At 43.4% G+C, this 16,078-nt stretch overlaps 7 protein-coding genes across 7 annotated transcripts; 3 read left to right on the plus strand and 4 right to left on the minus strand.

Moving 5' to 3' along the window:
• Positions 1–1,206: 1,206 nt before the first annotated feature.
• Positions 1,207–2,524, plus strand: V1514DRAFT_36320 (uncharacterized protein). Its single transcript, XM_066929759.1, has 3 exons — positions 1,207–1,761; positions 1,826–2,066; positions 2,126–2,524. The coding sequence occupies exons 1-3, from the start codon at positions 1,670–1,672 to the stop codon at positions 2,432–2,434; spliced, it is 642 nt and encodes a 213-aa protein (XP_066783953.1). The 5' UTR covers positions 1,207–1,669; the 3' UTR covers positions 2,435–2,524.
• Positions 2,146–3,102, plus strand: V1514DRAFT_329096 (uncharacterized protein). The gene is made up of 2 exons (XM_066927293.1): positions 2,146–2,393; positions 2,457–3,102. Exon 2 carries the CDS (start codon positions 2,614–2,616, stop codon positions 2,944–2,946), a length of 333 nt encoding a protein of 110 aa, XP_066783954.1. The 5' UTR covers positions 2,146–2,393; positions 2,457–2,613; the 3' UTR covers positions 2,947–3,102.
• A 2,398-nt stretch (positions 3,103–5,500) lies between these two features.
• V1514DRAFT_292437 (translation elongation factor EF-1 alpha) lies at positions 5,501–7,309 on the minus strand. The gene is made up of 2 exons (XM_066925344.1): positions 7,141–7,309; positions 5,501–6,975 (listed from the first exon to the last, which is right to left on the minus strand). The coding sequence occupies exons 1-2, from the start codon at positions 7,141–7,143 to the stop codon at positions 5,596–5,598; spliced, it is 1,383 nt and encodes a 460-aa protein (XP_066783955.1). The 5' UTR covers positions 7,144–7,309; the 3' UTR covers positions 5,501–5,595.
• Positions 7,310–7,884: 575 nt separating this feature from the next.
• Positions 7,885–8,752, minus strand: V1514DRAFT_279235 (mannose-6-phosphate receptor binding domain-containing protein; the record flags this gene model as incomplete). The annotated part of the gene is made up of 2 exons (XM_066925006.1): positions 7,885–8,467; positions 8,526–8,752. 2 exons carry the CDS (start codon positions 8,750–8,752, stop codon positions 7,885–7,887), a joined length of 810 nt encoding a protein of 269 aa, XP_066783956.1.
• A 305-nt stretch (positions 8,753–9,057) lies between these two features.
• Positions 9,058–10,448, plus strand: V1514DRAFT_305522 (histone chaperone Rttp106-like-domain-containing protein). Its single transcript, XM_066925656.1, has 2 exons — positions 9,058–9,183; positions 9,241–10,448. Exons 1-2 carry the CDS (start codon positions 9,102–9,104, stop codon positions 10,368–10,370), a joined length of 1,212 nt encoding a protein of 403 aa, XP_066783957.1. The 5' UTR covers positions 9,058–9,101; the 3' UTR covers positions 10,371–10,448.
• V1514DRAFT_329128 (fungal-specific transcription factor domain-containing protein) lies at positions 10,368–14,481 on the minus strand. The gene is made up of 3 exons (XM_066927294.1): positions 13,961–14,481; positions 13,823–13,888; positions 10,368–13,736 (listed from the first exon to the last, which is right to left on the minus strand). The coding sequence occupies exons 1-3, from the start codon at positions 14,262–14,264 to the stop codon at positions 10,573–10,575; spliced, it is 3,534 nt and encodes a 1,177-aa protein (XP_066783958.1). The 5' UTR covers positions 14,265–14,481; the 3' UTR covers positions 10,368–10,572.
• On the minus strand, positions 14,482–15,897 carry V1514DRAFT_292451 (V-ATPase proteolipid subunit C-like domain-containing protein). The gene is made up of 3 exons (XM_066925345.1): positions 15,787–15,897; positions 15,353–15,461; positions 14,482–15,271 (listed from the first exon to the last, which is right to left on the minus strand). Exons 1-3 carry the CDS (start codon positions 15,834–15,836, stop codon positions 14,951–14,953), a joined length of 480 nt encoding a protein of 159 aa, XP_066783959.1. The 5' UTR covers positions 15,837–15,897; the 3' UTR covers positions 14,482–14,950.
• Positions 15,898–16,078: the final 181 nt, after the last annotated feature.

Raw genomic sequence — 16,078 nt, forward strand, 5'->3', positions numbered from 1 at the left:
TGTGAAGCCTATCAATGACGGATGGACCAACAACGAGGCGGGCCTTGGACTGGATTCGCCATTCCGATAGACATGCTGTCCGTCGCGCCACTGGTATATATCGAATGTTGGTGATTGATGGCCACGAGAATCATCGATCGGCTGAATTCGATAGATTTTGCCAGGAAAAGAAAATAATTACAGTGGAAATGCCTTCACACTCTTTGCACTTGTTACAGTATCTTGATATCGCGTGCTTTGGTCCATTTAAACAGGCGTATGGACGATAAGTTAAAGTGCTTTTCATGTTGCTTGTCATTCATGTGACTAAGCTAGAGTTTCTCATCGCCTTCAAGTCGGCTTTCTATGCTGCTTTTTACAGAACAAAATGTCAAGGCAGGATTCAGAGGAGCTGGCTTAGTGTCTTTTAACCCAGAAACGGTCTTGTCGAAGCTAGATGTGAAGGCCACGGGCTCCTACGCCGTCCAGCTCTCCTATTGTCGCTACCCCCGACAGACGCCGGTTCACAGTTTGATTTTATTTAAAAATCGAATTGCATCTCATCAAGGCAGTTCTCCAACACTAATTTTGAATGCTATAGATCATATTGCAAATGGTGCGAAGGCGGATGCACGAGGCGGCCCTTTTGAGGTCTAAGATCAAGAGGGCTAAAAGAACACGTTTACAGAACTGAGGGGAGCTTGTATATAAGGGAAGGGACAAATGTGCGGTCAGCGCAAGATTTGCGGAGAATTGGTGGTCATGAACAACAGGCTCAGCCGAAAGCTCGGCGATGTAGCATGTGCGGAAGTACTTGACACGCTGCTGGCATATGCCAGAAGAATTAATTTAGTTGTAAGATCTTATCTTAGAGGTTTGGGTGTCGAACTATTTTTTTTGTTGGCTAATTTAATTACATGTATCGGGGTGATTAAAGAGGAAAAAATATACATGGATCCAAAAAAAAAATGTGTAACGAAATAATATATGTAAGGTATGTTAATAATATGCAAAAACATTTGTTCCATGTAGCAGCTATATTACTTGTAAACCGGGGTTTGCGTCTCATCAGATTAATCGCGTTCTAAATGTAAAGCTAAGACATCACATATTTATAGCTGATTTAGCAGGACCCCAAAATTAAATTACATTTCGAACTATTGAAGGAACGAGCGAATCGTGCGACTGTTCAATGTTCATGCATTTTATAGAACAATATAGAGCATTAAGACGATGCTTGATTTGGGGGAAATGGTAATTATTTACCACTTGCATGTGAACAGCCATTGTTTTGATTCCCGGCCTGGTTGTGAATTTTTAAATTTATATTCAACAAGATCTCCAATGGCTCTTCATTTTTTTTTCTTTAATTGTTCATTTGCTTCTTCATCACTCAAAAAAAAATTAGCCATGAACAAGACAAATAATTCTATCTTAAAAGTCGCTGATAAAGCCGATTTCAGCACTCCAGTAAAGCCTAAAGTTTGGTTCACTTTGTTTGCCAAGTTGACGTTCAAGAAAGCTGCCATGGATCAACAACCAAAGCATAAGACCAACCGTTTTAAGGAAAAAATGAAGAAAGTTTTTTCAAAAAAGCGCAAGGCTTCAACTGTTGATCACGAGTCTCGGTCGGAAAAATTGGCATCCTTCATTTCCAGGTCATGGTCTCGCAAGCGTCGGAAGCCAACGGATGAAACCCGATTTGTTTACTTGGGGCCTGTTGGATCGAGCTACGACAGTCCCGAAACTTGTGAAGCATTGTTTCGCAAGGAACTTTCATCTGTTCGTGAAAAAGAAGTTTTATTTCTGGGGTTTTTATGTTTCCGTTTTGACTAATGTAAGTTAGTTGTGTGATCCTGCCTGTGTATTCACGTTCGGCCGACGAGTCTGAGAAACGTGCTCAGCCTGTTGTTGCGAAAGATGGATCAGGTCCTTCCGCTGTTTGCACTCATATCGACAAAATTAAGAGTATCACTGCTGGCAAAGAAGCACCTGATTTGTCTAAATTCATTTACTTGGGTCTTGTTGAGGACGGATATGAGAATCCGTTGTCAAGTGAAGCGACATTTCGGAGGGAACTTTCACGTGTAAGTCGTACTTGATTTTTTTTTTCTACTTTACTCGTGTTTTAACTATGATTATGTAGTTTCACTACATGCCAATCTGCTCAGAGCTAGTCCAGACTGAAAGCGAAGCAATGGTCTGCCTTTGTCTTTGCCATTCTCACAACCTGAAATCTTTATTAACTGCCGGCGTGAAGATTAAAGCCGGCAAGCCGCGAAGCCAAAAACGCTCGCTTGAGATCAAGAAACAAGGTTTGACAAAAACGGTTGAACGTGTTGGCGAACGCGAGGTTCGGTTTGTGCACGTGGGTTCCATTGACGAGCAATACACGAGCCCAGATATGATCGCAGCTGTAGTTCGCAGAGGTGTTACGAAGGTAAGTTTGTTGTAAACTAATAGTTTCAAAATTATACTTATTGAAATAGTGTCGAGCTTTGGCGATTTATCACAGTCCGATAAAAGGTCAAGCTCTGAATGAAACGTCACAAGTTTGTGGACCGGGTTCGACACATGTTGACACGGCAAAACCAGATACCGAGTTGAAAGGACCAAGTTCCAACTTCTTGACGCATGCTGACAGCTGGTTTGGCAGGCTGTGCGAATTTACCGTCGTGTCTGTCAATAGTGAAAACCATGTTTTATAATACCGCGCCGAAAGTTACGGCAGAGGATTTACCGGTTCGCCAAGCGATGGCTGATGTTGAGCTTCCCGCTAAGCCTATGCCTGTCAGAACTTCTACTCACATGAACTGGATCGGAGGTAGTTTGCATGATGCTGATGCCATCACGTTCAGGGAGATTCCCAGGATGACAGCTAACATGTCCACACCATTTATTGATATCCCACTTCCTACTGTACCTGCGCGAGCAAGAATTAAGACGCGTGCGACAGGATGTTTTTAGTTTGCACGATTACTTGACATGATATCTATTGTTTTTGAGTTTTTTGTTTTTTGTTTTTTGTTTTTACCAATACCTTTATATCTTATGCCGTTTTATGGCCTAATTATTTGTTTTGCGTGATTTGTATGAATGCTTTTTTTTTCCCAAGATTTCCCCCCGGATCGAAGAAAATAAAAAAAGCATCGAAATTATGTTCTATGTTTTATGTTTTTTTCTTTTTTTTGTTGGCTTGCTTAAGTAATAAACCTAGTCATTTTTAAAATTAAAAGATTACGCGTATCAATCTTACGATCCACTCCGATTAATTCAACCATAACTAATTAGTATGGAAAAATACCATATTAAATTAAAAAAAAACATAACATGGTGATAATTATATAAACAAAAACAAAAAATTATCATTATTATTCGCACGTAACATTAGCATTCGGTTTAAATTTTGGAGAATGAATTTAAGTAAAAGATCGCGTAAAAACAAAAAAAACTTGTCTGCAACTTTATTATAAAAATGTGAATTATATTTGCTTCATGATAATTTTTTAACGTCACGATGTCGAAGTTTTATACCTGTAGTTACTAGTTATTATGAAGTTACAATCCATGTTAATTGGCTATCAAACGTAACCTTCAAAAGCAGGAAAGTAATAATAGGTATTTCACAATTAACGTAGGTCAATACCGAGCTGGACACTGCTTTCACTACCCCCGAACAAAAAGCAGAATTACAGCACCACAATGTTATAATAAAATTAAATATTTTTAAAAAATAGAATTTACAACTAAAATAAACTATTTTGACAAGTGCGTGCAGTGTGTTCGGTACTGCGGAAGATGCTACAATGAGAAACACTCCGTTGGTGCTGTTGACAAGAATTACTAACTTCCCGCAAATCGTGCTCTGGCTGATTATTAACACCACGTTGTTCCAGCAGCGCTTGTCCTTCCCCTATAGTAAGGCTCCCTCCTTTCTGGAGTTTAATCCTTTTGGCCCTCCGACGCTTGGCTAGCCCATAGTTGGCCTCTTGAAGCGCCTTGATCTCAGACCTCAGCATGGCCAATTCGTGCATTGTTGCCATTGTACCCTTTGTAAACTGATCAACAGCACTAATAATAGGTGTTGGAGAGCTACTTCCATGGCGCGCAATCCAAGTTTTAAAAAAATTCGACTGCGAACAGACTTCTGTTGGGTTAGAAGGCGTCTGTGAGAGCCAATGCTGGGTGTCGCGTACAGGAGAGCTAGGCGGCGTTGGAGTCCGTAACCTCACATCCAGCTTTGACAAGACAGTTTCTGGACTGAAAGGCACTAATCCAGTTCCTCTAAATCCGCCTTTAATATTTGCTTCTGTAAAGGCTGAGTAGAAAGCCAACTTGAAGGCGATCAGAAACTCCAGTTTAATCACATGGGTGATACGCGACCTCACAAGCATCTCAACCTCCCGTCCGTACACCCGTTTCAATGGACCAATGCAACCAACATCAAGGGGCTGAAGCAAATGTGATAAATGAGGTGGCATACAGACAGTTATAATATTTTTTTCGACGCAAAACCTGTTGAATTCGACCGAGCGATGGCTCTCGTGGCCATCAATAACTAACATCCGATATACACCCGTGGTGCGACGAGCAGTATGTGATCCATTCCAGGCTGGTCTCATCGTTGGTCCATCCATTCTCAGTAGTTCTGATGGCCCAGTCATGCCGAAGGTCGGCTTCTGAGTACCAAGGTCCAAGGTGGTACACGCCCTTGAACACGATGAATGGCGGGACGCACCAACCATCTGCACACACATCTGCACACACTCCCTGGATCACCGTAGCCCACCCCAGTTACCAGGTTGTACTGTTTTCGCCCTTCCGCGTCTTTCGACTCGTGAAACGACCATTGCTGGGTTGATAATGCCCATCGCAAAGCCCATCTCGTCGAAGTTGTAAAGATCACAATCTTAGATGCCGTACTTAGCCCTCATGCTCTGTACGAGCTCAAACCATGCGTTAATTTTTGCCGGATCTTCGCATAAGGCTCTCTGGTAGTCATAACCACGATTAAATCGCATCCGGAGCTCTGGCTGTCTCTTGACAAACTTCGAAGACCAGTTCTTCCCAACGCGTCCCGCGTCGCGCTCTGTCAGCAGGACATTGGCCATAGCTTCCACATCAGCAAGCCGAGGTGGAAATCCTCGCGCATCTAAATCCAATATGTATCTTAAAAGAGTTTCCTCCTCTAGTCTCGTCAGTCTCATCGAATTGGGGATGCAATCTTGTCGAGAGCGTGTACCCTTCAATGTGTAAGCAAGAGTAGATTTTGAGACTTCATAGGTCTTTGCAGCAGCTCGAATGCTTAATTTTGGGGTTCTATGCATAGCCTGAACGGATAACAATAAACGACTTTCATTTGAAGACGATTCCAATTTTTTTGGCACAGAAGTGATGCTTTAAGTAAAAGACGTGTGGATTGGAGTAGAAGTATCCTGCTCGGTGATGGATGTGTCGAGCTCGGTAATGACCTACGTTACGTGCATGCACAATGAATACACATCTACAAATCTCAAAATAGTACACATAAAACAATTTTTGATTGCTATATAAAAGTGCAAACTCCCAATTGTAAAGACAACCTGAACCTACAAAAACACAGACATCTAAATTTTTTTACTTCTTGCCAGCCTTGATAGCAGCCTTGGTGACCTTACCGGCACCGGCCTTGTCAGACTTGACAACGGACTTGATGACACCGACGGCAACGGTCTGTCTCATGTCACGGACAGCGAAACGGCCGAGAGGTGGGTAGTCAGTGAAAGCCTCGACACACATTGGCTTGGAAGGAACAAGAGTGACGATAGCAGCATCACCAGCCTTGATGAACTTGGGAGAATCCTCAATCTTCTTACCGGAACGACGGTCAATCTTCTCGATAAGAGTGGCGAACTTGCAAGCAATGTGAGCAGTGTGGCAATCAAGAACTGGAGAGTATCCAGCACCAATTTGACCAGGATGGTTGAAAACGATAACCTGGGCGTTGAAGGACTCAGCACCCTTAGGAGGATCGTTCTTGGAGTCACCAGCAACGTTTCCACGACGGATTTCCTTGACGGAAACATTCTTGACGTTGAATCCAACGTTGTCACCGGGGAGACCCTCCACGAGCTGTTCGTGGTGCATCTCAACGGACTTGACTTCAGTGGTGACACCAGCGGGGGCGAAGGTGACAACCATACCGGCCTTGATGGCACCAGTCTCAACACGACCGACGGGCACCGTTCCGATACCACCGATCTTGTAGACATCCTGAAGGGGAAGACGAAGGGGCTTGTCAACAGGGCGAACTGGGGGCTCAATGGCATCGATGGCCTCGAGAAGGGTCTTGCCCTTGACGACACCGGCCTTGGTCTCCTTGTTCCATCCCTTGTACCAAGGGGCGTTGGTGGAGGCTTCAATCATGTTGTCACCGTTCCAGCCAGAGATTGGCACGAAGGGGACAGTCTTGGGGTTGTAACCAACCTTCTTAATGAAGTTAGAGGTCTCCTTGACAATTTCCTCGAAACGGGCCTCTGACCACTTGGTGGTGTCCATCTTGTTGATGGCAACGATGAGCTGCTTGACACCGAGGGTGAAAGCAAGAAGAGCGTGCTCACGGGTCTGACCATCCTTGGAGATACCAGCCTCAAACTCACCAGTACCAGCGGCAATGATAAGAATGGCGCAGTCAGCCTGGGAGGTACCAGTAATCATGTTCTTGATGAAATCACGATGGCCGGGAGCATCAATAACGGTGACGTAGTATCTGGGAGTCTCGAACTTCCAGAGAGCGATATCGATAGTGATACCACGCTCACGCTCGGCCTTGAGCTTGTCAAGAACCCAAGCATACTTGAAGGAACCCTTGCCGAGTTCAGCAGCTTCCTTCTCAAACTTTTCGATGGTACGCTTGTCAATACCACCGCACTTGTAAATCAAGTGACCAGTGGTGGTAGACTTGCCGGAATCGACGTGGCCGATAACGACGACGTTAACGTGAGTCTTTTCTTTTCCCTGCAAACACAGTTAGTAAAATGATTTACGTAAAAGTTATTGAAAAAAAAAATTTTTTTTCCGAACTCATATTGAGCTTGATAGATAGATCGAACGAGATTGTACGACGCCCGATCTAAAAAAAATTTTTTTTTTCCATGCTAAAAAAATAAAAAAGATGCATACCATTTTGAATGTAGATAGATGCAATTAAAAAGTTATAAAATAACAAAAAATACTCAGATGGAAATGCTTTTGATTTCGGGTGTGAGTAGACGAAGAAAAAAAAAAGAGAAAAAGATCAAGAAAACGGGAGGGGCGCGATGAGTTTTTTATAGGTGCGGATTCGGGCCCGCCTAAGGCCGAGCGGGACCGCCGCAGATAAAAAAAATTTTTTTGTTTTAAAAATTTTTTTTTTTTTCCTTGTTTCTTGCATTAGAGTTTTTTTTGCCGCCGGCCCTAAACCATGCCGCGCACGGCCCCAAACGCCGCTGCGTGCGCATTATTGCCCACGAGTCATTTGATTCGCGGGCGACAGCTGCGACCGGCACTCAGCAGCTCAGCAGCACTGTTCTACGATGATGTACGACGATGTGGTGGGTGCCAGTTACGGTACGTTGTGTTGTGTTGCGCTGCGTTGCGTGATGCTTTGCTGACGCAGCAAGCCTCGGCGTGCTCTTGTGAGGTGCGGTGTGGCTTGAGCATCTTTCGTCTGGCCGAGGACGTGACTGTGGTCTGCGCTTGGAGACCAGGGTTGTGCCCTAGGCAGCGGCGGATTATGTAATTGATAACAGGCCAGCAGCGTCACCCGGTATCGCACATGACGGTTGCGTAAGCATGTTCCTGTGTATTCTCATTATGCATCTAAAGTAAGAACAATAATAATAATACTATCATAATCATAAGCAGCAAACAAATAAACCCAGTGCGTCACGTCCGGTCGTGCTTCTGCTGATGCTGATGAGGATCAAGCCCAACGCCGACCTTCATCCATCCCAGCCCGCCGTTCACAAGCGCATGAACGTATGGGATCCGCCTTCGCGACACGGCAAGCACGTACACGGCCACCATCACGCCGCTGATCACGGCAAATATGCCAAACGGTCCGAGCGTGTCCACGCCGCCGTCCTTCGATCCTGCCTTTGCACACGCGTGCGGCGTCCTGGCCTCGAAAAAGTAGGCGCATTCGTGCACCTGGCCGACGTACGACAACGCGATGCTGGTCAACAGGTCCCGGTCACATGCCAACCAGATTAGTGCTGACTTGCGCGACTTGGGCGAGTCTGGGCATGGCGACCCGCCCTTGTATTCCAGCAACAGCTTGCGGCCTCGAAAATACGGCGTGCTCGATACCTGGCCTATCGAGTATCGCTCGCCCTGGCCCGTCGTATAATACGCCGACACGTTCTCGCTCTTGTCCACGCCTTCGATCTTGTTGGGTTCAAATGTGGGTGCGCACAAGTTCATGGTAAAATTATGACCGTAATCGTAACCTCTCACATGATAATCCGACCTGCATTCCATCTCGTTAGCCAATAACTGTCCATTCTTTAATTACGTGGTAACCATACTCATCTGCATTTTTACTTCGAATCAATCCTTGTAAATCAAAAAAGTTGCCCGTGATGGGGTTAACCACAGAGCATGGAATAATTTCTTGAACTTGTTGTTGTTGTTGTTGTTGTTGTTGTTGTTGTTCCTCTTCTTTTCCTGAATGCTGTTGCTCTTGTTGCCCATTGTCATTGTTATTTTGTCCGTTTTGATTTGGCACGACCGCGCCGGCAACCCGATTATCCATAAATACCGATAATAGTAATAGCCACGCAACCACTACCTGTGCGGCCGATAGGCTAACATTGTTTCTGCACCGACAAATCATGATCTTGTGTACTTTATTCAGTCATGTACCAATGGGCATATTTCTCTGATCCGTTTCTGTAGATTGCATCAGGATGCATGCTCGTCCTGCCTGGCTGCCTGGCTGCCTGCCGTCGCCGCATGGAAGCTGCCGTATCCAGATTAGTGCAAACGTTAAATCCCAGTTTTGCATCCTTCCATATAATTACGTAATATTCAATATCAATTTAACCAACTAGTTTATATATTCATGACCCAATAATTTGTTTCCATTTTTCACAACGTTCAGCATGACCACAGGCAATAAGTCACTGTCAGTGCTTGATCGAATTTCTGACAGTTCTGTTCGTGATGCGGTATTACAATACATTGGTTTGTTTTCTACTTTTACGTATTGTCATTGTTGTTATTGTACTAACGATCAATCAGATCTTCATCCCGATTCTGATTTGATCTTTTATCAATTAATTTCACATTTACTCCCTGACCCGTCCTCATTAAAACCGGTCACAAAAAAGAGAAAAATTGATCAAGTCGTGACTAATTTGGATCCGTTACTGATCGCGCCGGCGTTGTCGTTTTCCACTCCGCAACGCAAGAAGCTTACTTTGGCTATTTATCCGGACAGGATCTTGTTATTACCTTCACCGTCTGCATTACCGGACGAAGCAATTCATAGCGTTATTTTGCCATCCGGCCTACCTTTTTTTCTTCATCTGCAAACCCCGGCACGAGCCACCAAGCAATTCAACATCACGCTTTTGCCGTCATCCGCCACGCCGGCCCGTCCTGATGCCATCATCTTCACCGTTCCTGAATCACGGGCTTCATTTTTGGGCACGTTTGCTGACCAGAACCAGTCATTAGATTCGTCCACGCTTTTTACGACATTGTTTGCATCTCTTGGCATATCCAGGGTCGATGACGATGCCACGTTTGCCGTGCCATGCCATCGCGGCACAAAGGACGGGTTTTTGTATTTCTCTGCTGCCGGCATTTTGTTTGCGTTTAAAAAACCAGTATGGTACATTCCGACGCAACATATTGCGTCCATCTCGTACTCATCAATCACGCGCATGACGTTCAACCTCACGATCGCGTCCATATATGCCGACGCGCCGTCGTCATCGTCGTCGTCATCGCCTGATGAAGCGGTCGAGTTTAGCATGATTGGGCAAGAAAAATTTGATGAGATTGATGCCTATGTTAAGGCATACCAGTTAGCGGACACGAGTATGGCTGAGGAACGCAAGGCCAAGCGTGGATTAAAAATACAAAATGATGAGCAACTTGAAAACGGTTCAGAACTAATAAAAGCTGAACAAGAATGGCAACAATTAAAAAATGACCATGAGGATTCGTTTGGTATTGAATCAAATCAAGAACAATTTAAGCACGGCAATCACAATCAAAATAACAACAATGACAATGACAATGACAATAAAAATGAAAATGATGATGATGACGAAGATGATGAGAATTTTGAAGTTGAAGAAGGTTGGGACGATGGTGGATCTCCTTCATCTACCGGCAGTGATGACGACGAGCAAGATTTATAATAAATTGAAAATCAAAATTTTTTGTTATTAATTAAAATTATCTATATAACTATATATAGTTATATATCTTGACAACAACACAACACCGTAAGCACCATGAACAATAATTACACTCCTCATATACAAAACCGAAAATAGACTGACAATGCAAAAAAATCAATTTTTTCAAAACCGCAACGTTTCCACAAAATATCCCCATTCCTCAAGAGCCTTCATTTAAAGATACATTTTTTAAACCAAATAGATCATTATGTTGAGAAAGAAATTCGTCCCAATCTGTTGGAATCGCGCCCAAAAATACCGAACTGGCATTCACATTATTATTAGTATTATCATTATTATTATTATTATTATTATTATTAGTAGTAGTATTATTAGTATTAGCATTATTATTGTTATTAAATGATTTTGCTGCTGCTGCAGATGATGATGATGATGATGTTGATGATGATAACAACCAAGACGTGTTATCTCTTTCAGAAATGCCCGATTCATTGGTCGCTGATGGTACAACATCGTCAGACATGAACAATTCACCTGGTTCGGTAACAACCGAGACTGGATTAATGACATTATTCGAATTCAGGTTAGAAAAATCACCAGTATTTAACAAGTTCACTTGATTCAACGTGTTTTCGAACCTAGACTGAGATGATGATGATAATGATGATTGTCGTTGAGAACCTGCCTCTGTTGCTTGGCTGGCCTGTTGCTGATACATATATGGAGGCAAAAATCGCCCAAAAACTTCTGCCTCTAGTTGATCCATCGGTCCAGCCGAGTACGTAAACATGTTTGCCATGTTATCAATATAATCATCAGAAAATTCTTGCTGCTGAGATTCAAAGTCAGTTACAGACGTGGCCAGGTTATCATGTTGCATTCCTTGCTGGCCCGACCCGGCATAGCCTTGCAAGTTTTGTTGCTGATCTAATGATGATGCCTGATTGTTGTTCGAACCAAGAGCCGGAAAATAAAGATTAGTGTCAACGTTACTGATGTTCACGCTGTTGAGTTGAGAAAAATCAAACGCGGTCGGCATCGAACCTGGAGTGACATTGCCACTATGTGGTGACGAACCTGGTTCTGCACCGGGCAAGTTAAAATTTGTTGCTGACGTTGCAGGATTCGAATCTGAAACATTAAACCGTTCGCCCGATGAATGCGTGGTCGATGCCGGAGACGAGGGTGATGACGAAGATGAATCAATACTTGTTGGCACCGTAGATGACCTCGCCAAAGGCGAAAACAATGTTTCCTTCCCGGCCGCCGATTTTTGTACCCGAGACCGGTTCTTTAAACTGCCGCCACCACCAAAATTTAGTGACTGACTGCGTTGCAAGTTACTACTACTACTGCTAGTGCTACCGCTTGCCTTGTCCGGATTTCGTTTTCTCTTAAAATCATCCGCTGCATATTGCTTCTTAGTATCCACAACAACCGCCAATCGCTTGTTTAGCAATTCAAATAATCCAGATAACATGCCTGAAGTTCGTTCCGCAGCCGCAGATTTGGTTCTCAAATTGAAAATAAGCGCCTTGCCAAGTTCGGCATCACGCCTAAATTCTTGCATGTGCGGATTTTCTGGATCTTCATGAACGTAGTAAATTAACACGGCGGTGGAAAAAAAAATCGTGTAAACCGAAAACAAATGCGCGCCGCGCAACATGTCCCGTCGGTAAAGGTCATCAGCCAAATGCACGACAATGCGGGCCGTGGAAATGCAATTAGCCGCACATGCATACGGCCGCTCATCAGTCATCGTGGACTTATATTTTTGCCCCACGTAATGAATAAACGGTCGGTATAACGCAATCTTAACATAACAATAACTCAGGTTTAATAACCGGTTCGAAGGCATCCATCGCTTTGGCGGATCAACTCCAGGTCGAAGTTCGAACGGTAACGAATCAAGCCAGGCTTGCAATTCATTTTCAAGTTGAAGAACTTTTGCATAACTTACACAGTTAACCCGGTTGTGTGAGCCATGATCAAACGGGCCACTGCCGACAGGAATGGAAGAAGACTCATCAACGTCACTGCGGTTTTCCTTGATCGGATATACCTCTTCCACAATCCGAGTAACAATACTTAGCAAGCGCGTGTGCAAATTGGCCACGGTTGATGTGGTAATGACGCCACCGGGATGTGGTAATATGGCATCTTCAGTAATGTATTCATCGTCAATCTCTAACGGCAGGTCCTGATCAATATCATTTTCATCAATACATCGAGGCAAGCCCAACATTGCTGATATGTGAACGTCCATCTTTAAAATCGTCCAAAAAATTCTCTTGCGAACTTCGGTCTCAATTGGATTAAAATGATACGAAACTTTGCGATGCAGGCCTAATCTTAATGCAGCTCTCAGCGCAACCCCGATGTAAGAGTAACAAGTAGCCAATCGTGCTGTGCTTTGTAAAAATAAAATCATAAGAATGATTGTTTGGATCGTATCAATATCACGAGCTTCAATAATGTCAATCATCTTGCGAGCAGCCACGAAATATTTATAACCTTCATTAACATCCATGGCCACAGAACCGCCATCTCGAAAGTCACAGGAAAACAAAACTCCGACTGCCAAAAAACAGTACACGAGTGGGAGCAAATTCACTTGCGCTGGCGTGTAATCATCAGGGTCGGTAGCATATAACTCATCCAACCGCCGCATGAAACTAGGCTTGTGACCAAACGACAGCACGACGCACGCCTGCGACCAAACAATCTCGATTAATTTGAACGCGATCTCCTTCGAAGGTAAAATTATTTTAAATTCTGCGTCTTGTTGAAAATAATATGTTTCTGATGGCGAATCTGCAAGGGATCCGTATAAGGGTTGAGCCGATATGGGAAAATCTGGTGGGATCGTGTCCGGATTGTCGTTTAAAAAATGAGCACGAACATGCTGAAGAAAAGACCGACCGGATGAGTGACCGACATAATCCAAATGACCAGTTTCATCAACATCTAACCTGCCTAAGGAAACAACCATGGATTCAATACTTGTATCCTGACCTGGTGAATTATGGGCGTCAATCTTGTGTGAAGTTGGAAATTTGGAAGCTAAAGTTGACGCGGCCAGTGCCTGATTCTTTGACGCGTTGCTTGATTTCTCAGTCTTAATTATCGAATTTTGAACAGCTTTTTCGGAAGCGGACGCAAACTCGTTGAACACGTCAGCAGTAGCATTATTTTTCAATTCTGTCAGAAAACGATCAATGTTTAAATCTTTTTTGGAAATATCAACGCCGGGGAGAATGGCGCGAATGATCGAGTCAGCTTGTTGTAAGCGAGTTTCAAGTTCATGAATGTAAAAAGTAGCAGGATTTCTTCTCCGGTTTGAAGGTTGATCGTATGTACATTCTATGTATGATAAATGCGAATGAGCTAAAGGCGGTCGAGAGCAAAGAGGAAAAAAAAAAAGAAAGAAAGAAATGACTACGACATACCATAACTGTACACCGTGCAATGAGTGCATGGCTGCTTGCCGTCGCATTTAATCTTCTTTCGGCGACCTAGTATTATCATTGTTAAAAATATGGTTTCTTTTTTTTTTCCCCTATAAAGCCAAATTTCAGCCTACATACATTCGTCGCACGCTCTCGTGACTCGCCGGCGTTTAGGAGCAGGCACAAACCCGGTCGCCTTATTAGAATTTGAGGGCCCAGTTTCCGCATGCGAGTCAACAGACGGGTTATCATCTGCCTGTGCCGGTCCAATATCTGTATCATCATCACCATCGTCGCCATCTTCTATTTCTTCCTTGTACAAGTCATTTTTAGGGCCGTGGTGTAAATCGGTGTCGACACCAACGTCGTTATCTGGCAATTGATCTTGACCCCGTAAGCCTGCATTAGCATGAGGCGAAGTTAAAAAAGAAGCAAACGACATTATTTCCAGAACAAAAAAAAATTAAAAAAAAAAAGACCACGCCTAATATGTGCAAAGGACGGAACGAGACTATTCAAGCTTTGCCAAGCCACATTTGATAATAACTTTATCGAAAATATATTCAACTTATAAAGTCACGAAGGCTTTGAGTTTTTTTAGCGCTTTGCCATGAAACGTTCAGTTTAGTAGTACTTCAAGGTCCGTCGTTATGACCAATGCCCGGTTACAATTGAATTGCTGCAAAATTGTGGGTTGATAAACATCGGCCGGGTAACTGGTTCTTGCTACCGCTTTCATTTGTCCGGCACTAAGTGCTTGAGTACTTATATACTGTCCATCAATAATTCTGAATATGCACTAATTCATATATATAACCATATCGTAAGTACACTCAACATAATCCTCGTCACCCAAATACAAAATGGAAAAAAAAAAAGACCAATCACTATTAATATATAATAATATGACAAAATAAACACCTCCCCACGTCTATCAAATATAAGCAGCATGCATACCATCCAACCATAATTTTGCAGAAAAGAATTAAAACCCTAACAAAAAAAAATAAAAAAAAAATAGAGAACTATGGGAAAAAAAAAGGTAAATTAAGTGAGAACAAAAAAGGGAAGGTAGGGCAACCAACCTTGCCCAGTTTTGTATCAAGACCTTATGCTGAAAGATTTTGTTTAACCAGTGGCCTTGGTGTTAAGAATGAGAGCAACAATAAGCCCATAAAGACCCAAAACTTCAGCGAAAATAAGAATAAGGACCATGCCGACGAAAAGCTTAGGCTGCAACATGAACTGTCGCACACCTTCATCTCCAACAATACCAATGGCATATCCGGCAGCAAGAGCTGACAGACCAACGCAAAGTCCACAGGCAAGATGCATGAACCCAGAAAACAGTGAGTAAGTATCATCTGGGCTCATGTCACCGGCAATCAAAACCGAGACGACTAGTCCGTATACTGCCAAGATACCAGACATAATCACAGGAATCAAACTCTGCGAAAGGGAAAAAAAAAAAAATTAGCACGCTTTCTTTTCTTTGTTTTGGTTTGTTTGCAATAAAGAGGGAAAGCTTACTCGCATAATTAGTTCCGGCTTGAAAGTACCCACACCGGCAATACCGATGCCGCTCTTAGCGGTTCCAATCGCCGAACCGATTGAAGACAATACAATTGCGGACGCACATCTGTTTAAATTAAAAAAAAAAAATCTGTCAGCATTCTGATTATTTTTAATGTAAAGCTTGCTCCATTTATAAAATATTCGTTCCATCAAGTGCGTCTGGGCCGCTGATAACGATTCTCCAGTGCGCCGTCCACCTTGGCCCATCCTATCCATCTTGCATTCGCATCATCACAAGCCCAATTCAAAAAAATAACAAAAATAATAAAAACAGTAAATGATAAAGTGATGATTGCACTGCATCTGTCTGCACCGAGTTGAAACAAAAAACTCAGCAGCGAATGGAGAAGCACAATAAGAAACAAAAACATAGATAAATCTCAACATACCCAGCAAATCCAAAAAATGGAGCAAAAGGAGGAGCAAGCTCGTTCTCCATGGTCGATAGATAGCTAAATTGAAGAGCGTAAGACGGTTGGTTGGGCTTAAAAACGTTTGGTTGAAGCGGGAAGTACGAGGAAGGGGCGAAACAATTCGATAGCACGTTCGGTCGCCGGACTGGGCCGGGTAACGCTGCCAGTTTGGCCCAACCAGCACCGGCCGATAAGCACCGCAGCCTCAGTGCTTTGCCGGTTATGCATCATGCGTCGCTGCACACGGAATGGCATATGCGTCGCAACA

Source organism: Lipomyces japonicus (assembly GCF_038497905.1).
Source record: "Lipomyces japonicus strain CBS 7319 unplaced genomic scaffold V1514scaffold_14, whole genome shotgun sequence".
Lineage (NCBI taxonomy): Eukaryota > Fungi > Ascomycota > Lipomycetes > Lipomycetales > Lipomycetaceae > Lipomyces > Lipomyces japonicus.